The sequence below is a fragment of the Cyprinodon variegatus genome, unplaced genomic scaffold (genome assembly GCF_000732505.1).
Source record: "Cyprinodon variegatus isolate N-32 unplaced genomic scaffold, C_variegatus-1.0 Scaffold385, whole genome shotgun sequence".
NCBI classification, from domain to species: Eukaryota; Metazoa; Chordata; class Actinopteri; order Cyprinodontiformes; family Cyprinodontidae; genus Cyprinodon; species Cyprinodon variegatus.
The window spans coordinates 261,992-285,208 of NW_015150838.1; the positions used below are offsets into that span (position 1 = coordinate 261,992).

General features: G+C 39.9%; 2 protein-coding genes across 2 annotated transcripts in view; one reads left to right on the top strand and one right to left on the bottom strand.

Annotated features, from left to right (window-relative positions):
* The first annotated feature begins 270 nt into the window (after positions 1–270).
* npas4 (neuronal PAS domain protein 4) lies at positions 271–6,112 on the top strand. Its single transcript, XM_015387081.1, has 8 exons — positions 271–673; positions 1,077–1,240; positions 1,325–1,427; positions 1,723–2,032; positions 2,138–2,247; positions 2,394–2,529; positions 2,632–4,403; positions 4,506–6,112. The coding sequence occupies exons 1-8, from the start codon at positions 499–501 to the stop codon at positions 4,532–4,534; spliced, it is 2,799 nt and encodes a 932-aa protein (XP_015242567.1). The 5' UTR covers positions 271–498; the 3' UTR covers positions 4,535–6,112.
* Positions 6,113–14,015: 7,903 nt separating this feature from the next.
* The window catches only part of mrpl11 (mitochondrial ribosomal protein L11), a 101,883-nt gene continuing 92,681 nt past the window's right edge, over positions 14,016–23,217 (bottom strand). The window contains exons 4-6 of the mRNA XM_015387106.1: positions 17,753–17,846; positions 17,287–17,446; positions 14,016–14,193 (exon numbers count right to left, since the gene is read on the bottom strand). Coding sequence (XP_015242592.1) covers positions 14,079–14,193; positions 17,287–17,446; positions 17,753–17,846 — 369 coding nt within the window. The 3' untranslated portion in view covers positions 14,016–14,078. The remainder of the gene's footprint in view (positions 14,194–17,286; positions 17,447–17,752; positions 17,847–23,217) is intronic.

Consider the following 23,217-nt stretch of genomic DNA (forward strand, 5'->3'; position numbering starts at 1 on the left):
GAGGAAGAGTCACAGAGAGGAGAGGGCATATGAGAGGGAGGGGGAGACTCTCAGCGCTGCTTGCATTCATATGAGGCATATCTATCCCCCTTGTTCTCCCTCCTCCTCCCTTCGTTTTACGTCGGTGTTGGCGCGTCGGGAGCCCCCCTGCTTCGGTGGAGTCCCAGCCTATATAAGACACCCGCGAGCAGAGTCCCTCAACCAGATTTACGGGTTCCGGACTTCTGAGCCAGAACAGACGGCGATCTGCTGCCGCCGATTCACCTGCACTCCGAAAGGAGGGATAAGGGGAGAAGGTTTTATAAAAACCTTTCTCTAGACAAAGAAAACAGCTGAGATGAAAGTCCAATAACACACCTTTTACTTCCCTCACTTCTACAACCTGTCTCAGAACACATCCGAGGAGACAGGAGGGAGACTTCAGACCTTTTTCCAGCACTCCGCTTTACAAGTTTACACCTGGAGGGACTCTGACTGTTCGCCCAGCAACAGAGCACGATGTACCGCTCAACCAAAGGGGCGTCCAAAGCGCGACGGGACCAGATCAACGCCGAGATCCGAAACCTGAAGGACCTGTTGCCCATCTCTGATACAGATAAAGCGCGGCTCTCGTACCTGCACATCATGTCCCTGGCCTGCATGTACACTAGGAAGTCCGTCTTCTTCTGTCAAGGTAGGAACGAAGCGCAACCTGTTGATTGATCTCAGCAGGGTGCAGAAATCAACAAGTGTCTGAGCTTGGGTGCGATAAAAACATTATTTTCGGTTCAATTTTAAGGCTACAATCCAAATAAATGTAATTGCAAATAGTTTTCTGAGCTGATAAATGTTTTAAATCATCATTGTCGCTGTTAGTGGTGCTGAAACGCTGTAGCGTTCTGAGCGCAGCCTTAGCGCTGTCCGTGGTGCTGAGACTGTCAGTATTTTCTCCCGATTTGCTATCGACGCTGTCCGTGGTGCTGAAATGCTTCAGCACAATGAACGCAGAACTGGCGTTGTTCGTGGTGCTGAAACTGACTCTGATTTATCCAAACCTCCATTTATTAACATCTGTATTGTCACTATTTTTTTTCCAGAAGTGGGATCTGCTGGTAGTCTTGAAGAGAGCGCAGCCCTTCTGTCTTTTCACGAGCTATCAGAGCTGATGCAAGCGCTGCCAGGCTTTCTGATGCTGCTTACTGGAGAGGGGAAGCTGCTCTACCTTTCTGATAGCGTCTCTGAGCACCTTGGACACTCCATGGTGAGTACACACACAGCTGCATTCTCAAAACAGTATGCATGTTTCCAAGGTCTAACCCTAGGTGTTTTTGTTTGTTTGTTTCAGGTGGATCTTGTTGCACAAGGTGACAGTGTATATGATATAATTGATACTGCAGATCACTTCATCATGAGGACCAACCTTTCTGCCACTACATCACTTGAGATGGGTAAGAAAGTGCTTTCTTCTTGGGCTTAATGCCTATTCTTCCTACAGCAGACACTGAACAGGAATGAGAAAAAAAAAATATTCCTCACATTAATAGTTAATCTGAAAGATGAATTGACAGTTATACTTGCAAAGTGATATAATGATCCCTTTTCCTGCTGCGTTCTGTATATACATGTCACAAAGAGCACTGGCCCACTAAACCCTGTGGTGCTCCATTAATTATTTCTACTGAAGTTACAATGTTAACCATCCGCCCCGGAGCTAAATGTTATTTTGAAACTTATCTTTCACAGACCGCCTCTTCCGCTGTCGTTTCAACACCTCCAAGTCTGTGCGGAGGCAGAGTGCCGGAAATAAACTGGTTCTGATCCGAGCTCGCTGCCTCGCCTCCCCTTCCACCGCCCCCACCGCCAGCTCCTACTGGACCTCCAACCCAGTGTGGGTGTGTTTCTGCACCCCCCTAGAGCCCCAGCCCACTCGCTCTGGGTCCGGGGCTGAGAGGGACCAAGCCTTGGCCCCTCCCCTGGCTGAGACTAACTTGTTCCTGGCTTGCTTCCACACCCAGCATGGCCGTGATATGAGGCTGCAGATGGCACAGGACAGGTGAGTCTGTCCTTCTATCCTCCCAATGTTGCTTTAATTGTAAGAATATTTAGTTGATTGGATAAAGATGTGAGAAATCTCATCTCCACCCTTTCTACCCTGCAGCATCAACGAGTATCTGGGCCATGATGTGACAGCTTTACGCTCTCGATCTTGGTACAGCCTCCTCCACCCACAGGACCTGTCACACGCCTCTACTCAGCATCGCAGCCTATGTAAGTACATTGCTCATAAAAATCAAGCACTTGCTGACTATCCAAGCCCACACTGTACCCACTGGCATATTCACACATGAGGAACACTAGGATGATTAATGTGATTACACACCAGTTCTAATGTGTTCTGCAACTGTTGTTGACAGTGAGAGAAGGTGGAGAGGGAAGAGCTGAAATGGTGGTTCGTGTTCAGACTCAAGACCAGTCCTGGGTTTGGCTCTACATGGTACTCCAGCTGCAGCATGGAGACATACCCATTAGCAGCAACAACTACATCATCAGGTAATCATTGCTCTTTAAAAACACAATAAATGTGTAAAATGATGGGAATGAACAATACATTTACTAACAAATGTCTTTTTTTTATTTTCCATTGTCTTTCAGTGATTCTGAAGCCTGGTCGGTGCGTCAGCAGCTCAGCTCAGAGCAGACTCAGCTGACCCTGGTTCTGGGTGCTGGTACATCTCAGCAGGAGGGTTTGAGTCTTCAGTCTCCAGAGACCCTCTCCAGCCCGGACCAGGTGTTCACACCAGGAAGCAGCGGCCTGTCCGCCCAGTCCTTTGACTTCAGCACTGCAGGCTGCAGCGTTGGCTCCTCTGATGAACCAGGGAGCTCTATTACTGAGCCCATGCAGCTGGAGGGAGACCCTCGCTCCAGTATCTCCTCTCTGGAGGAGGAAAGTTTCTTTCAGCAGCATCCCATCGAAACCCCCTCAGCTGCCTCTTCGCCCACCCCAGTCACTGTTGAAACAGTAGCAGATCTGGACTTTTTAACCCAGAACATTCTCCTGCCTCCCTCCTTCCAACTTGACCCCCCACTGCCAGCTCTCCCCCTGCCTCTCCCCCCAGTGCCAACTTCACAAGCTCAGCAGACCAAAGAGTTTGTGTGTACTCCCCCTTACACCCCTCAGGTTGGGGGCACCACCTTCCAGTTCAGTGAACCCCTCTTCAGCTTTGACCCAACTGGAACCACCACTCCACCCCCCTCAGCAACATCTGCCACTGCCACCACCTCCTTGGCCCCCTCAGCCCCCTCATCAGCTCCTCCGACCACAGCCCCTAGTCCTGCACCTCCCACCACCCTCTCCACCAAGCTCGCCCTTGCACTGCCCTCCCTCTCTACTGACCTCCTCTTCCCAGTTGAGACCTGTAGTGGCTCTCTATATGAGAAATTGCCCCCCACGCCTGACAGTCCAGGAGATGGGGACTGCACAGTGATGACCCTGCCTGAGGTACGGGGCCCACTTTACGTAGATGTTCCACTAGGCCCCCTCCAGTGTCCCCCTGAAGGCCTGCTCACCCCTGAGGCATCCCCCGGTAAGCAGCCCTGCCTCTCTTTCTTCTCTCTTGAGAGGGAAAAGGAGCGAGCCGAAATTTCCCTCTTAGCTCAACACATCAGCTCCTTGGCTGAGGGCTTCTACCTGGATCCACTCTTATCCAAACTCTCGCCTCCCTCACTTTCTCCCTCCTCCTCCCCTCCATCTCCCTTCCTTTCTCCAGCAACTGAACCTGCTGATCCAGTCCACATGCTAAGGGAGTTTTATCCCATAAAAACATGGAGAGGTCTGGACATTCCCATCTTTCTCGAAGATGATGAATCTCTTTTTGAAGAGAACATCCTAGAAACCCTTCTGCAAGATGACTTTGCTCCACCCCCGACACCAAACCTCTCTGCCCCATCCCCTCTGAACTCCCCTGTGTCAGATCCCTCGAGTTTAACCTCTCCTCAGACCCCAGTGTGTTGGCACCAACCCTCCCAGTTTGAGGGAGTGGGCCACATCTGTAGCGTCCAATCGGCGCAATGTAACTCCATGGCCGGATGCGGGGCGACCGTGGCTGCTGAGGCTGGGGCAAAGGTGGACGGGGAGGGGCTGGCAGAGGAAGCAATGGAGATCGAGATGGTGTCATCTCCTGTGTCCTCTTGCTCCTCCATCCCAGCTTCTCCTCCCCTCATCCTCACTGCCTCCCCGAGCCCCACCACCTCCATGCCCGTTGCCTCGCCCATGCCTGCCGTGTCTTGCACTCAGTCCCTCCTGGAGGAACTGGCCGTCCTGGAACCCATGTTTGGGGCAGGTGCCTCGATCGCCCCTGGCTTAGGGCAACAACCTGAGTTGTATCAACTCCAATGTCATCCATCGCCACAGTGCTTCCATGAAGGTGAGCATTTGCAGCATTTTTATCTCACCTTTTTAAAACTGATATGCAAACACTGACTTCAATTTTTGACCCTCTTCTTCTCTTGTTTTTATTGTCTTCCAGATGGGAGTGGAAGTGTTCCTCCGTTCTAAAATAAGTCTGTGACTTACTTCATTAAGTATGGCATATTGTCATATTTTGTGGAGACCCTTTTACTGAAAAGTAAAAAACAATTAAGTGTATAAATATACATAATGTATATACGACTTAAGGACTTCATCTCCTACATGTCTGCCAAGAACAAAGTTTGGCGTTAGATTTTCTTTTCAGTCATTTTTCTGTGTAATACTGCAAAAAAATAAAAACAAACTGGTGCAAGATTTGCATGATGGTACAACCACATGGACCCAGTGCTGCCTGTGTTCTGAGTCCATGTGGTGACCTCACAAGAGCTTCAGAGATGATCAAACTCCAGATACGTATGTGTATTCACTCGTAGTGAAATATCTGTTGTGAACAAAAATAATGATGCATTTCTTGCTATTTCAGTAGTGGGATGAATCATAGCACTTTTTTTGCCTGACATGCAGCAACGCAAACCCAAACCTCAAATGTTACAGGAAGTCAAATGTTTACAATTGTTTATGACCTAAGTGCGAAAACAATCAGTAGAGAAAAATAGGAAGATTTCTTGTACTCAAATCTTCTGATTTAGTTAGTAGAGCCAGAAGACTTCTGGTTTAAAAGCCTTTTGAAAACTTAGAAATGGTGTGAAGCAAAAAAAAAAAAAAAACTGAAATACTTTGAGCTTTGAGTTTGCGCCTTTTTAACCTTTAACATTTCATTTTTATCAGTCCATCTAAAATCTTGTGTATCAATGTGATTTGCAAACAAAAAGAAAACATGTAAAGAGGTCCTGGCATGTGAAGAAAAGCAGCTTGGACTCTGATCATGCTACAAACCCACCTCTACTCTGTACTGTACATTAAGACTCTGAATGTGGGCTCATCGGGTCCCCCTCCTTCTCCTCTTCTTCTTCCCTGCTTTTGGCCGTGAGACAGTCGGCTGGATATTCTTGCAGCATCAATATTTGCAATGCTGGCAGCTTATAGCGGCTCCTGTGTGCCTGAAACGGCCCCGCCTGACCTGCTGAACTCTGAACTCTTTGTCCACTTCGAACGAGTGGACGATGGCATCGTGGCTCCACTGGAGCACGGTGCATTGAGGCACAAATTGACTATGTTGAATGAGCAATTCTTCTTTTTTGAGAGGGGTTTAGAATACAAAGGTTTTGTTTTAAAAAAATGAAAATAGGGAAGGGGTGCTATTTCTATTCAGTTAACTAACGACACGGGTTGAGAATGGTACAATTCCCATGGTGTCGACATGCTCACGTAGAGTTGTCTACGGTTAAGTAAAGGATTGATTCCTACGTTCTAGCTATTCAAGGCTAAGTTAATATACATGTGTAAAAATTATACTACTGTATGTGTGATATCTGGAAAAAAGATGTTAAATCATATGCATTATGTCTCAGGATGTAGGCATATGTTCTTTTCTGAAAGGTTGTACACATTTGTACATTTGTATGAAACAGTTACTGATCTGTACATACAGAAGAGAGAGATTTTTACTGCATAAGATGGATTATATTCTGAACATCTTATTATTTATTATTATTATTGCTCTTATTTACTGCAGAATGGACATTGTGAAGCAGTGTTCTATTGTGATGCTTATAAGTGTATTTGGTTGTCATACAAATGCATTTATATTAAAGTGCACTTAATGCTGCTGATGCATTTGTGTCGTCAGAGTCAAGCTCTTTGTTCCGCCCTCAGACTCATCATCATCAGCATCACCATCATCATCATCTTTTTCCTCCCTCCCCTTCACTCTCCTGCGTTTCTTCCCCCGGAGCGAGTTTCGCTCAGCAACAGCTCTGACGCACACGTATGACGAGACAGAATGAGACACTATCTGACTCAGACTGACGCACACGCTTGGCATTGAGACTTTTTTTTTATTTAGGAGGGAGGGAGGGCACACTCACATGTAATAGTAGGAAGGCGCCCCCTCCCCTTTACAAATCACAGTAGCCCATATTTGCTGATGTACCTGTGACTCTCTCAGCGTGGCGTGGAGCTCCATATATAGGCATTCCTGCTCTAAGTGGGGGAAAAAAAGCCTTGCGTCTATTCTCAGCTTCAATTGAGGAGGACCAGATAGGGGAGGGCAGAGAGAGGGGGAGACAAAGAAAGAGTTAGAGGAGGCTAAAATTAGAGGTACAGTATAGGAAAAAACTATATAAAAATGGAGAGGGAACAAACTGATCCCCCAAAGACACAAAACACAAAGAAATATTCTAATAAAATAACATAAGAGATGCCTTCTTCTCAAGATTTGTTCTACAAATTGCATTTGCTCTCAATGTTTAGCAATGGAGGTGATTATTACAACAAAAGGCAGAGTATGTCATAAGAATAAAACCTAAAAGCTGCATCTTTTCTCTGCAAGTGAACATTTTGTTCTACCACTACCTGCCGCAGTGTCGCTGATGGAGGTGACATCACTGGAGGGGGAAAATTTCACAAAGCCTACTGCTGCTATCTTCTGGAAAACACAAGCACTGCAACTTAAAGAATCCACTGTGAAGCACAATGTGTTATGTAAGAATAAGGAACAAAAAGGTTTAGAAGAGGCCAAAGTAACAGGACAGGTTCAAAGGATGTAATACATACTGTTCAAAGCTCACATGGGTTTGGGGTGATAGAAAGAACCTCAAATTCCCTATAAGTGTAAACTCCAATGTAGGCCAAAAAAGCAGCTGAAGGACTTAAATTATATTACAGGGAAAATAAAGTAATCCTCATTGGATCTAGGGTTATAGATGACAGGAAACAAAATTTTCTGGGCTTTACTAGGGTGAATTATTATGTAATATCTAAATATGAGGTTATGTGTACAAAAAAAAAAAAAAACAAAAAAACTAGCAGATTTTCCAAGGCTGCAATTAAACATACAGAAAAAAAATCACACCACAGATTCCACTGACATAGGATTTGCAGGTAGATAAAACACAATTGAAAAATGTGAGCATTATCAGTATGATGGGAAGAGTTGGGAAATGTATAACTTCAATGAAGACTTTTTCATGTAAAATCCATCATTTTACTGCGAGAACTAAATATTTACAAAGTACTGTACACTGCCTTGCAAAAGTTTTTTTAGCTCCCTTGAACCTTTCAACCTTTTGCCCCACTTCAGACTTCAAACTTGGAGATATAAAATAGTTATTGTTTGTGAAGAATCAACAAGTGGGACACAATCATGAAGTGGAAGGAAATGTATTGATATATTAAACTTTTTAACAAATAAAAAACAGGAAAATTTGATGTTCAAAATGATTGAGCCCCCTTGAGTTAATACTCTGTAGCGCCACCTTGTGCTGCGATTACAGATGCGAGTGACTTGGGGTATGTCTATCAGTTTTGCTCATCGAGACACTGACATTTTTGCCGATTCTTCCTTAGAAAACAGCCGGAGCTCAGTGTGGTTGGATGGAGAGTGTTTGTGAACAGCAGTTTTCAGTTCTTTCCATAGACTCTCATTTACAATCAGGTCTGGACTTTGACTTTGCCATTCTAACACCTGGATATGTTTATTTGGGAAGCATTTCGTTGTGTTGCTTTTATGCTAAAGATAACTCTTTGCATTATTGCCAAAACGTTTTGGTTTCATTTGACCAGAACACCTTCTTCCACGTGTTGGCTTTGTCTCCCAGATGAATTGTGGCAAACTTTAAACAAGACTTTTTATGGATATCTTTGAGAAATGTCTTTCTTCCATAAAGGCTGGATTTGTTCAGTATATGACTAATTGTTGTCCTATGGACAGAGTCTCCCACCTCAGCTGTAGATCTAGTTCATCCAGAGTGATCATGGGCCTCTCAGCTGGATCTTTGATCAGTCTTCTCCTTGTTTGAGCCAAAAGTTTAGAGGTACGGCCGTCTCTTTGTAGATTCGGATGTTTAAATCTTTTTGTTACCAAATCCGCTTTAAACTTCACTACATCATCTTGGACCTGCCTGGTGTGTTCCTTGTTCTTCATGATACTCTCTGGAGCTTTAAACAGACATCAGAGACTATCATAGAGCAGATGCATTCATATGAAGACTTGATTACACACAGGGGGATTCTATTATCATCATCAACAATGTATCTCAATATTGGATCATTCAGAGATTCTCACTGAACTTCTGGAAATTAAGCAGCATCCGAATAGAGGCGCTGATTAATTTTGCATGCCTGACTTCGTGTCTGTACTTGTATAAAAGGTTTAAAATATCCAGTAAATTTCCTTCCACTTCATGATTATGTCCTACTTTGTTGTTGATTCTTGACAAAAAAAACAACAACACAATTCTACTGTATATCTTTATGTTTGAAGCCTAAAATGTGGCAATAGTTCAAAAAGTCAACGGGGGTCGAATACTTTTGCAAGGCACTTTAAATGCCAATCTTCTCAGAAACTCATAACTAAATAACTTCTAACTGAGGTTAGAAGGTGCAGTGAAACCGTGAAATGCTTTAAAGCTTCGTTACAGACTCTAAAAAGGATAAAATTATCATGTTAAATGTCAAGGTTTAAGGCAGAACGGCTAGAAAACTTAGAATATTAAAAAAAGGGAAAACTTCTCTCTAAAGAAACTTATTAAGCTCGAAGAAGGTTAGAAAAAGCTGAATTTGAATAAATTAGTCATCTCCAGCAATGTGAGGTGAGATAAAAGTTGATGTGTTTGGCTATATTGATCAGCTCAGAGCTTAGAAAACCCTGCATACCTCATGACACACTGTCGACTTTCTTGGTAGAGGGGTAGTACTCTGGGCTTGTTTACAGCCGTTGGATTTGACAACTTGCAATCAGGGAATCAACAACAAATTCGGCATGTTAAAATTTTCTGGACTTAAATGTGACGCCATATGTGTATTGATTGACGTTTGGCCCAAAATGGGCAAAGTAATGGCAAACAGCAGAAAGTCGGTTCCAAATTGAGTGAAAACCAAGAGCTCTTAGAAACTATTTCAATGTTCTTTACAAAACTCCCTCAACTTTGTAAAGAAAGGAGGAGAAAATAGAGCGAGGCAAAATATTTTTTAAATCCTGCAGAAATAAATCGACTTTAAATTGTTGCTGCTACTGCCAGAGACGATTTAAAATGTTCAGGATTGTAAGGTGGTTCTTTCTGTTTGCTTTTACACTCTCATTTATAATAGTATCTAGAATATTTGAGGGACGAGACCCAGGGGGGGACCCAGGACACGCTGGAGGGACTATGTTTCTCGGCTGGCCTGGGAGCGCCTTGGGATTCCCGCGGAGGAGCTGGCCCAAGTGGCTGGGGAGAGGGATGTCTGGGCCTCCCTACTGAATCTGCTACCCCCACGACCCGACCCTGGATAAGCAGAAGATGGATAGATGGATGGATGGATGGATGGATGGATGGATAATAACAAGTTTGTTTTTTCTACACTTTGAGCTAGGCTCACATGAGTGTAGAATCTGAGTAACACCAGATTATATAATTATGGACTTACAGCTGGATATTTACATCTTCTTCAGACAATAATGGAAGATAATTCTACAAATGTCATTAAAAAATTACCTTAAATACTTTAAGTAGTCCTGTGAAGCAAACAGATTGTGGTGATCTGGCATTACTGATTGACACACAGTGGTAGCGAACACAAATATGGTTTTATCAAGTTCAGAGTTCCTTTGGATAGTTTAGACATCAACACAGAGATTAGAATAGAATACTGAAGGTTATCATTCTGTTTGAATTTAAAAATACTGCCTTAATGATGTTCTTAACACATGCCTTCTGACCTCATTAACAAACTTTGAAAAGCAGCAGTGACCTAGCTCAGTGCTTTCCTCAAGGGTCCCCTCTTGGATTCAGTATTTACATGCTACCCTTTGCTAAGATTGTAAGAAACAACTAAATTAAAGAGAGGTAATATAACTATGCTGTACACACAGCTGTACATCATAATGCCGCCATCTGACCAATTATGCATTCCAGCACTGGGTAAATGCATAGAAAAATTTAAGTGCCAACATTTCCTTAAACTAAATCAAAACAAACTGAAGTAAAAGCTTCTGTACCAAAGGAAGAGTGATTCAAAGTTAGCACCCAGCTTGAGTTAAACCAGCAAGAAACCTGCAATCAGGCTGGAAATATGGGTGTAGAGACTCAGAACTGAACCCTCAGAGGCAAATAAAGGCAGTAACATCTCTCACCTATAGAACATCTCCAGCATCAAAGGAGTAATGTCTCAGCTGGACCTTGAAAAGCAAATACATCTATATATCTATATATCTTTAGCAGAATTGACCACTGCAATATTGTTTTTACATGTCTGCCTATAAAGCAGATCAGTTACTGTAGCTGCAGTTAATCTAGAAGACTACTGCCCACGTCCTCACTAAAGCTAAGAAAGTGGAGCACATTACCCAGTTCTGAAATCATTATGCTGGCTCCCCCTCTCTCAGAGAATAGACTTATGTCAGTCTATAAATCTTACTAACTTACCTCCAAAATACATTACATAATTTTACTATTCATTTTTTTATATTCATTTAATCTCTTTCATTATTCATTTTATGCCTTATCTAATTACCTTTATATCACTGCAGTGTGTTTCTGATTTTCCCTATCATGCATTTTATTTTTTATGTACTGCACTCTGAATCATTCTACTATTGAAATGTTCCATACACTGTGTGCAGAATTACTGGGCAAATGAGTATTTCGACCACTTCATCCTTTTCATCCATGTTGTCCTACTCCGAGCTGTATAGGCTTGAAAGCCAACTACCAATAAGTAAATCAGGTGGTGTGCATCTCTGTAATGAGAAGGGCTGTGGCCTAATGACATCAACAACCTATATAAGGTGTGCTTCATTATTAGGCAACTTCCTTTCCTTTGGCAATATGGGTCAGAAAAGAGATCTGACAGACTCTGAAAAGTAAAAAAAATGTCAGATGTCTTTCAGAGAGGTGCAGCAGTTTAGAAATTGCCAAGCTTTTGAAGCAGGATCATTGCCCAATCAAGCGGTTCATGGTGAATAGCCAACAGGGGCGCAAGAAGCGTGTTGAGAAAAGAAGACATAAAATAACTCCCCATGAATTGAGAAGGATCAAGTGTGAAGCTACCAGGAAGCCATTAGCCACCAGTTGTTCCATATTTCAGAGCTGCAACATGTCTGGAGTGCCGAGAAGCACAAGATGCTCAATACTCAGGGACCTGGCCAAGGTAAGGAAAGCTGAAAAAAGGCCACCTTTGAACAAGACACACCAGACAAAACGTTAAGATTGGGTCAAGGAATATCTGAAGACTGATTTCTCCAAGGAGTTTTGGTCTGATGAAATGAGAGTGAGTCTTGATGGGCCAGATGGATGGATGGGCACCAGGCTGGATCAGTAAAGGGCAGCAGGTTCCTTATCGACTCAGATGCCAGCAAGGTGGAGGTGGGGTGCTGGTATGGGCTGGAATCATCACAAATGAGCTTGTGGGACCTTTTCAGGTTGATGAAAGAGTCAAGATCAATTCCCAGACCTACTGCTAGTTTCTGGAAGACACCTTCTTCAAACAGTGGTAAAAGAAGAAGTCGCCATCATTCAAGAAAAACATGATATTCATGCAGGACAATGCTCCGTCACACGCAATCAAAATACAGCACAGCGTGGCGGGCCTGAAAAAGTCTAAAAGGAGAAAAAATAATGACATGGCCCCCTTGTTCACCTGATCTGAACCCCATGGAGAACCTGTGTTTCTTCATGAAATGTGAGATCTACAGGGAGGGAAAACAGTCCACCTCTCTGAACAGTGTCTGGGAGGCTGTGGTGGCAAACAGATCAAGACACTGACAGAATCTATGGATGGAAGGCTTTGGAGCTTCATGGTGATGAAAGGTGGCTATATTGGTCACTGATTTGTTTTGTTTTGGAATGTCGCAAATGTTTATTTCTAAATTTGTTATATTGGTTTACCTGGTGAAAATAAATAAGTGAGATGGGTATATATTTGTTTTTTATTACGTTGCCCAATAATTCTGCACCACAATATTTACCTGCACACACAGACATCCTTATAAAATGGCCAAATCTAAAACAAAACACATTACCTTCCAAAAATGTAAAACTTTGATATTAAGGAGTCTTTTGGGTTGATTGAGAACACAATTGTGGCCCAATTATAAAAATAATCCTCAAAAATACAACTTGTCTAATAATTCTGCACACAGTGTATAAATAAACTTGCCCTGCTGCAGATCAGTTCTTCTTTGTGCACTACTCTCACATGATGCATCCTATAAAAGCAGCTTCATAAATTCATTCTCATTTACTACTCGACTCTTTGAGAGGCATTTTCAAAGCACAAAAAGAAAAGCATTACTGCCCAACAGAAATCTTCATTCCTCTGACTTAAACTAATTGACTTTATATCAAACATATTTATCAAATAATAAAATAAAAGGTATCATTTTGTATGTTAGTTTGGTGCCACAACACAAATATTCCAAATTTTTTTTATTTTCCATTTTGTTGCATGATTTAAGTTACAAAATATTAATGGGAGAAATGAGAAAGTATTGCAAGATCATCATTTAGAAAATGTAATTCATCCTCTGAATGTTATACAGGTTCCTTCATCCTAAACATTAGATTTAAAAAGTGAATCTATTTCAATGCTGTCATAATTACAACAGAGGCCTGTTATAAATTTAGACTGCAGACTGGAAGTATACACTGCTGTTTACCAAATCATTTATGTTTAAGCATCTTTTAGGAATTATATTTTACCATTCCTGCCTAATTGTTTAAAGTATCTTTTATGTTTTTTAAATAAAAAAAAAGGATGAGGAAATTTACCACTTGAAGCAGGAAGGAAAGATTAGACCAAATATTTTATTGAATTTGTGTGTGTTTTTTTTTTTGCAATCAGGGGGTGTCTAAAGAATCTTTACTTTTGTTTTTGTTGCTTTTACCAAAAGAATTGCTTCAAATATTTAATCTTTCAAAGTTGCTCATTACCTTAAGCCAGGCAGTTTAAACATTTTTGAAGTAAAGCTTTTCTTTAAATGGAAAAATTCTTTACATTTCTCAGTTTTGGAGGTAAATGTTCCTGATTATTTACACAGATATGGTAAATATTACTAAATCTTGCAGCAAAAAAAACCTTGTATACAAAATGTTTCGCTTAAAGAACAGAGTTTCCTCTAGCATTCAATCACTTCAAAATATCTCTGCATCTAATATTCATGATGTTTTAACCAATAATTAATGTGCTGTAACTTTTAAGTCCCAGAATGATTGAAATGATGCGTGAAATATGGAGGAATCTTTCTGCACAAGCTGTCTTTGGGCCAAACCACCTCCATAAGAGTTAAAAATTGATAATATCATCAAAGATGAACATTCTTTGGAGAAATAACAATTACATCCCAGCATCTCAGTTCAGGGAAACAATGAATTAGGGTTATAAATATTCTCAAAACCAGACTTGGTGGGTGAGGATCAAAAGAAGACAAAAAAACAGGTGACTCTTTGTTTAAATTAAACTTTTATTAACAAGTTTTTTAAAGAATTCAGTACACGTATAAAGTGGAAATAAAGAAGAGAGTTGCAGGTTTTCATTTCTTCTTGCCAGATGCGGCTTCGGCGGCGGCTGCTGCAGCTGCTGCAGCATCCGCCTTCAGCTTCTCCTCTCTCTGCTCCAAGAAGACTTTGTACTCATCTGCTGAGAGACTGGACAGAAAACAAAAAATTATTAGACAACAAAAGCCAGGGCGTGCTTTGGTGGTGCAGTGGGTAGCGCACATGGGCGACCAGGGTTCGAATCCGACCTGTGCCTACTGACCATAAAAAATGAGCCACTAGTGCCATAAAGAACTCAAAAAACAAAAAGAAAAGTCAGATTGATTACAACTTACCTGCAAAAAAACTCTAAAAAGGCTTCCTTTCAGCAAAGAAAATGCTTTCACCTTGTGGTTTCATCTTAATAAAACGACTAGATGGAGCCCTGTTTGAAACATTAACCTGTCTGGGTATCAGCGCCTAAGAATCCAACAATAACGTCCTTACTGCAGCAGCGCTGAACTGATCATCTTCAGATAAATCCACCGTTTATTAACGAGGCAAAGATACCAATTTTTCTTCGGAGGTTACTTGCAATAAATTATAATGCGCTGCAGCCACAGGGGACATTAAGTTTGAAGGGTCTGAAACTGATTCCAGGAGAAGTACTTCATTAAGGGAAGCAAAAACAGAAAAAGGGTGAATGTCTCTGAATAATAACACACAGTAGCTGATGGCAAAATAAACTGAACAGCGTGTTTGTCAGGAATTATAAATACCTGTTTATATGAAACACTAAACATTTGGATGGGGTTGTTCAGAGAAGGTTATTATACACTGATTGCATCCTGCAGAAAAGCACCTATGTCTTTTGTTAGAGCCGACAAAGCCCCAACGATAGGCGATATTTTCTTCATAAACAAAAAGATTTATTTTAGTTCAACATTTTGAAAGAGATCTGAATAACTGAACATCTGCATCAACTTAAATATTTTTAGGAGGAGATTAAAAAATGCTTTTTTGCTATTTATAATCTAAGACAGCAGGTGGGACCTCTACTGCAGTGTGCTGTCCATCCAAAATAAACTATGAATTTTTCCCATGCCTGGAGGATTTAGGTTTAAAATTTATAATTTTTTTCTGAGTAAGTCAAAGAACTGAATTTCAAAGACAATAAAACATGATATAATACGAATATCAGTTTTGGAAAAAAAAAAAGTTTTTTAATTTACATTTTAAATCTATTGGTATTATAGCAATTAAACCCTTTATGTAGTTGGTAAATGATCAAGTTTCCAGTCTGTAAAGTCTGGTTTTAGGAAATTCTGACCTTTACATTCCTCTAAAGACTCAAATCAGGTCTTCAAAACATGGTTTAAAGTCAGAGCAAACAAGTTGGTGATGTAAAGGAAGGTTCTGCATGTTTACAGCTTCAAGTTTTCTCTCCTGGATTCTTTCCTGGGAAGAATCACTCAGAACAAAAACACTTTAAATAACACTTCATAATGGATGCAGTGCCTTGCTAAAGTATTCGCCCCCCTTGAACTTTTCGACCTTTTGCACATAACAGAATTGATCTTACTGAGAGCAGAGAAATGGCTCATGGTTACCATCAGGCTCACTTCGTCCAGAAGTGTGCAGCCCAGAATAACAGCTAAACAACCTTTTATACGTCTCCAGGGTCACAATGCCCCATCATACACATGTTGCTTGTAAATGAAGAGACACCACTGACTCAATCATATCAACATAACAGTGTTCTAGATCAAGGACGAACCAAATGCACACAGACAAAGCTCTCTGTAAAGAATGATCCACTCTGCCTGTTTACTGCTCGGGAAAACATTAGCCATAACACATAACAGGCAGCCGTTACTAAGGTTTAACAAGTACATACAGGAAAAGTAAGAAATAACAGTCAAATTACTAAATCCTTTCAATCTGGGCCTTTTGGGCCAATAACTACTGGTTATTCAGAGGAATTCAACACATGCAGTGAATCCTTAAAGGTGGAGTGAAGGAACTTCTTTTTCTGGGTGGATCATTAAAATAAGTGGTCCTCCTAATTGTCAAACAGTCTGATGATATGTTTACGTAAGGCAGTCCTACGTGATTGTCCACATTGCAAATCTTGTTTTGGAAAGTAAGCTTATATGAGAGAAGCAAACAGCAAGTGTGAGAGGAGAAATTGGCTGTGCATGCTCTCGCATATGTTTAATAGGTGCTCCCTCTCGGGAGCGGATACAGGGTTGTGCATGTGCATTTTTTTTTTTTTAAGTGGGGTAGATGGGTCTTTTTAAAATTCGTAAAAATCCTTCACTATACCTTTGATTGGGTGTAAAATTGTATCAAAATTGGATTTTTTTCCCACATACATTAGAAAAGTAACAAACTTCTTATTTTACAGATAAAGATGATGTCCAAAGTTTGACGTTTCTCTTTCTGGCCACAGTAGAAAAGTGAATTTACGTTGTTATGATATGGAGAACCACTGTGATGCATTACTCTCTGGCCCTCTAAAGAAAACTACAGCCCCACTACCAAAAGAAAAAAGAGGAAGAGCAAAAATCAAGACAGCATCAGATGGGTTTTGATAGCATTGGCTACTTCTTCTTTTCAGTTACTTCTGCTGCTTATTCAAAAAGCTTTACTGGTTTAAATGCCACTCGTTTAACTGACACTTCCTTAGGAACAGGAGTTTACTGTTTAAAAAGGCAATCTTATTTTCTTTATTAGATTTTTTTTCCTATACAAATTTAGATGTTATGCTGAAGAGGAAAGGTCTTGCTTAAACACAGGTGATCGTCTAAATAAATGTTTTTTTTCCTCCAAGTCGGATTGTGAAAGTCGGACAAATAAAATTTAAGTCCTATTTAGTCATAAATCAGAGCCTACGATAATAACCTGCTTTAAAGCACATTGTAAATATTTTACTATACTTTATCAGGGTAAAAAATAAAGATGAGCACCCTCAGATTTCATTGTTCAGTAGTTCTTCTGCTGATCTCTAGTGGACATCTGAGTGCATAGCAGGACATGCAGAAAACAACAACGATATGACAGCTGTCCTTTCTCTCCACATTAAATTCTAAGTCAGAGTTTCTCTTCTACGGGCCTCTAGACAAATTCTTCTGCATTTCTAAAAAGGTTTGTGCGTTCAAGGCAGCTGAACAACCTTGGCCTATTACAGATTTCTCAAGAACACGGTAAAGGCAATATGTAAAACATGTTGGACCAGACAATGATTACAGAATGTGAGCTTACTTGTTAACAACTTTGATTCCCAGCGAGCGGGCTGAGCCGACGATGCTCTTGACGACCGTCTCCAGGGAGGAGTCCCTCATCTTGAAGCACTCGTCCTGAGCTTTTACCTGTGCGATCTCGTACACGGCTCTCACCGACACAATCCCAGCTGTCTCTTGGCCTTCACATCCACAATAGGGAAAAAAAGGATACATAAAACATTATTCAGGCTGTGAGCATTGCAGAAAGTTTGCCAGAAAAGTAGACAGAGTGAACAGAGTAAACCCCTGGGTGTGCAGCTGGGGTTTGCGACACGGGATGCGATGCTGGAGCAAGGAAACAATGAGGATAGCTTGAAGCAAAAATGTGGGGATGCAGCCTGAGCTCCGGTGCTCCCTCCTCTCATTAATAAAACATCAATCATAACAGACTGCCAGCATGAAGACATGCCTGCTTCAGTGAAGCCAGAGCTTCCAGGACTTCTCACCTGTCTTACCGGCACCTTTAGCTATTCCTGCCGCCTGTTTGAGGAAGTAGGAGACGGTAGGCTGACCAATCTTCAGGTCATACGTTCTGTCAGGCTGAGGAGACACAATTGAACAACAATAAAAGAAGTGATCATTGCATCAGAGCAGAAACGCAACATTTGAAAATTCCAGTGGATTTTAGTGGAATTTTACAGCCAAAACAAGAAGTAAAACTTAGCGTTTTACTTCTTGTTTTGGCTGTAAACGCACTGGTTTTGAACTATTAGATGGTGCCAGGTCTTTCTTAGGCTCCTCTGAATATATTTTTGAGGCAACATCTCCAACAGACTGCTTCTTTATGCGCCATAATGCTGCCATGCTAATCTCACACAATTAGAAACAAGCATAAAAAGAATAGAAAATTCCAGAAATCAAGTTGTTCAAGAAAGAGTCAGGCTCTGTGTCACAGAGATGGACGTGTTTCAGTCAGAAATGTGTGCCTCAAACCCAGAGCAATGGTAGAAGATCAATCATATGCTGGATGAAACCAATATGAGTGGAAGGGATACTGAAGAGTATACCATCAGTCCAAAAAGAAGCAGAAAAAAACAGGATCACTGTTTGACTACAAACAAGATAAGAGTAACGTCTCTCTCAGGAGGAAGCGGTCAAAACTTCAGCAAACTACTGTTAGAAGCTTGTCCAAGGAGAGCGAAAACGTTTGTCCCAAGTCCCACTGTTAAAGCCAGGTCTACTGAATACTGAGGAAATGGATGTCAACTTCTGAATTTGAAGAATTAGGAGATTACTGTTAAAATAATCTCACTTTAATGCTATGATAACTATCCTCTATCCTAGACATGTTGTGGCCTAGCAGCTCTGAGGATAAACAAATAAAACTGTGCTCTCATAAATCTGTATATTAAATTCTTCCTCACCCACCGTGGGCAGTCTCCCCCTTTTTTCCTTCAACCTCAGGTCCTCTACCAGAGGCCCGGGAGCTTGAGGGTTCTGCACAGTATTTTTGCTGTTCTTAGAACTGCACTTTTCTGGACCGAGATGTCTGATGTATTTCCAGGGATCTGCTGTAACTACTGCTCAAGTTTGACAGTTACTGCCCCGAGTTCCCCAATTACCACGGGTACCACTGCTGCCTTGACCTTCCAGGTTTTCTCCAGCTCTTCTCTGACTATGTATATATATATATATATATATATATATATATATATATATATATATATATATATATATATATATATATACCTACATAAATATATATAGAGGGGAATTAATAGGGGATAGATTATTTCCCACTACACTCAGGTATTTAGCAAGTAAGGATTCTGCTGATTCTAACTGTTCTTAAACAGAAAAATATAAGAATATTGTAAAATAAAGCAGTTAGAATAATGTGATCTTTTGAACATTGTATGAAAATATCTGTTTTCAATTCTTTGTGTAAAACCATCATAAAGTCGCCTATATTTCTGAGTTGAAGTAAAGAAATCATGGCTTTTCTTCCAATTTTTGAAAAATAAAATCATAAAAGTGTGCATTTACATTCACCCCCCAGAGCAAATCCCTATTTTCTTTACTAATATAAAACCAGTTTTTGCTGAAATTACACCTCAGGTCTATTGGGGTATCTACCTTCCCCTGCACATCTAGAGCATCAGCAGATGTGGGTTGGTAACATTAGAACCAGTTTTTATAAATTATAGTTTGCCTTTATAATCTGAGACGATCTGAAAACTTTTAAATGGTTTGAAAACTTTTGAAGAGATCATATATAGGGATTGTCAAACATTGTTTTAGATTCATTTGTCATACTTAGAAATGACAGATTGATTTCAATTCCAGAACTGTGGATAATAATTTATGGCTGTTGCTGTTTTTCTTAGTTTGTCTCTTTATTACAGCAGCAGGATCATAAATCAGTCAGTCACAAGGAGGGATCATCTTTTTTTGTTTCTATTTTTCTCTGAGACATAATTATCCAGTGAAACAATAAGACATCTGCTGTGTCTGGTTTGTCATTGAACATCAGGGAAAAGAAACAAACAAGTTTAAGGTTTATTTTTACATGCAGTTCACTTGATGTTATCAATTCTCGTGACAAACATGAGGCTAGAAGAACATGTTGACTAAATGTGTGCTGGAAGCTTTCTAGTCCAGCTGTTAAGTCCTTTTTGTTAATAATACTGATGGGATATTGTACTAAAGAACTTTCTGTAATGGAAAGTGGATTCAGGTTTAGTTGAGTTAAAAACTGGAGGGGAAAAATTGCAGATTGATACGACATATGTTTTATTTTATTTTCTGTTTTTCTTTTCTTGTCTCAAACTAAAACACAACAGGCTGAAGATCATTTTACTTAATGACCTGGAAATTTGAAGAGATGGGAGAAAAATACAAATAAACTGCATATGCTACTGAAAAAAAAAAAACACACTCAAAAATTTAACGTGTGAAATATTTAGTGTCTGTCTTTTGTCCTAAATTACATTTCATATTTTAAGATATCTTTTTTTATTATCTAACTTTTTATAAGTTAAGCAAAAGGCTACTTTCAACATGTTGTCTTTAAATATTGTATGTTTTTCCCCAGTGTTTCCTGAATGTATTCTAAGAGCTTTTTAAACAATTTAATTGCTTCACTTTAATTTTAAAAATCTATTATATTTGTATATTTTCATAATATTTAGTTTATTTTTTAATATAGCGCTTTTTTTAAACTTTTACATCTTAAAAATTTTAATTTCCTGGTCAGTTTGTAAGAAAGAAACAAACACAGTTAATTGTTTTCAAAGATGTTCTAAAAAAAAAAATTAGTTCTTTTTATTTTTTGCAGTTTTCCACTTAAATTTTATTTCAAAATGGATATTTATTTCCTTCAAAAATAAAATAACAAAGAATATAATATTTTTGAATCACAGCTTTTCAACAGATGATCAGTGGAGAAATTTTATATCTTTATTTATATGTATCCATTTTGCCAGTTAATAATAACTTTTTTATAGTTTGTTAAAAATACTTTTATATATTTCATTTAAAAAGAATATTTATAAAACAAGTAATGCGAATAAAAAAATATGTTTTATTCAAGTCTTTTTTCTTATTTTGGTAAAAAAATTTGCTCTTCAAGTGATTGCTAATATTCTATAATTTTTTTCTTTTTTTAATTCCTTGGCATAGTATAAATAAACACCTCTAGTCCATTAAACAGTCAAACTCCTGCGTTCACAAAGCCCATTCACTGAAGATAATCAGTTAATTGAGTCCAATTGATAAGCTGCACCTAGCCACTAATTTTGCTCTTATATTCTTTGGAAGCAGTAGCGGGTGCATTTAATTGTTACATAAATGCAGGCTTATTTTTTTCCCAGATTCTGAGGAGCATCAGAGATGTTGGAATATAATAAACCCCTGGAAGATTTGGCATGTTTTAAGTGCTTTAAAAAGCAGGATTTGCTCTTTAGATTATTTCAGTCTCATATGAATCCTCAGGAGAGCATCTGGTATTTATGGATATTTTTGAGGCTTCTCTTTATAGGCCGTTATAGCAGGCAACACTTTAAAGATAAACAAACCAGTCAGTTTGGAGACATTTTACTGAAGATAAATCTGGAGTAAAAGCATTTTTACACTCATTTAGTCCCCTGGTAATTTGGAGGTAAACGCCAGCTTACTCTAAGAACCATAGAAATTCCAACAAACTCATAAAATTATAATGAACTGACTAGATGGACTTTTATTTTTCATCCCCCTCCAAGAGCTGCTGAACATCTGCTCGGCAGATCTTCCGTCCCTCTGTCTCCACGCTGCCTTCAGGAGCAAAACAAAAATAATCTCATCATCCTCACTGAATTATTCTGACCCCTTTCCTTTTAAATCCAGCTCCACCACCTTTCTGCGGACCCCTGTCAAAACAAAAACTGACACACTGATCCAATCAATAAATCATCTGGCAGAAAGTTTGCTTTGGATCAATTTCTATGTCTCATAAAAAATAGCAAACAGTAGACTGTGGGCTGCGGTGAGAAGAATCAACAGGGCTGGTGATTTGTCATCAGCATCGAGTTATCTAACAGCAGTGACCTTTCAGCAGAGGAAACTGAATTTCTCTCCATCCAGGGAGAAACCTTTGCTGGTTATTGCTTGTAAAAGGTCCAGTAAGGAGTTTTTGGTTTGCTTTGCCGTTTTTATAAAATAAAAACATTTTCAGTAGTCTTTTTTTAAAGCAGGGAGAAAAAGAAACAGAACCGAGCCTCTGTGCAGGAGGGAGCTCTTGAGGAACATTTACTGTCGGAGATAACGGTCAAAATGACTTAAAAAGCAATCTGAGTCAAGAGAAATACCCCTCTGTCTCTGTAACAGTTTAACAAAAAGAAAATAAACTAGTGCAGCAAAAAATAGAAAAAAATGTCCACATGACACTATGGCACCTCTGGTTCAGCACTGTGTTAAACAAAACTATATATTTATATGCATAACATCAGCTAACAAGTTTATTTTTAAGTCAACTCAACAATGATTATATGAATGTAGGCTTTCTACTTCCTGTAAGTATTTAGCAAACAATAGAAATTGTGAAGATAATTCTGGCTAAAATATGTGCTGCTGAGTTTCTTAACCGGTTCTTACAAAAGGGAAACCACTATTGGAGCCATTCCTGCCAATTACTTTCTTTACTCTTTATTTTTTTTTTTGCACAGAAAATAACTCTGATCCATACTTCTGTTTTATCATTTCCTTCCCCTCTTCTCAAACCAGACAAAGTGGCATCAGACATCAGATCTCATGGATCGAGATTTATTCGTGTTAGGATAATTAGGGAGGCCACTGCTGAATGAATGGGGACGGCAAAGAAAAAGCATTAAAAACAGCACTTCACTGTGTCGCCATACATTCACGTAGAAAAACAGTTTAAAGCTCAGTTTGTAGATAAATCCTTTGTCTTTCTAAAACTGAAGACGGTCTGTTGATAGCTGCTATGGTTTTTGTAAAATCAGACTTTAAGCGCCACAAAGTTTTAGCAAAATCCAGAGTTGAGCAACCAGAGTTGAGCAACTGAAATCCTAGAGGGTGAGGCGGCTGTATTTTTAAGAGCAAAAAAAAATTTTGAACTCGCCGTTGCTGTCACATATTTATAGCTAAAGTCACCATTTTTGGTCAGTTTGTAGACTGAAACCTCTGCACCCACACAATTTCTTTGGAATTACCGTAGGATTTATACTTTTCCTTAAAAACCCTCCAGACCGACCTAAAGTTGATGAAAATCTCAGCCTTTTTTCCATTGGTTTTTGACCAGAAGAGGGGAGAAAAACGAATTAGACTATGTGTATTCAACTCGTCATAAATATTGTTCTGAATGACGCACAGGTGCCAAAGTTGGCATAGTTGAAGTCAAGGGATGGGTGACACTCACAGTGAAACTATTATTTAAATAACTTATACGGTTTTAGCTCAGCACCCGTTTGTTCAG

What these genes read in the sequence shown, in the direction of transcription:
- npas4 (XM_015387081.1), top strand. Translation starts at nt 499, where the DNA reads ATGTACCGCTCAACCAAAGGGGCGTCCAAAGCGCGACGGGACCAGATC. An exon ending in CTGCAGATGGCACAGGACAG is followed by an intron (nt 2,033 to 2,137) that starts GTGAGTCTGTCC and finishes TCTACCCTGCAG; the next exon opens with CATCAACGAGTATCTGGGCC. An exon ending in AGCAACAACTACATCATCAG is followed by an intron (nt 2,530 to 2,631) that starts GTAATCATTGCT and finishes ATTGTCTTTCAG; the next exon opens with TGATTCTGAAGCCTGGTCGG.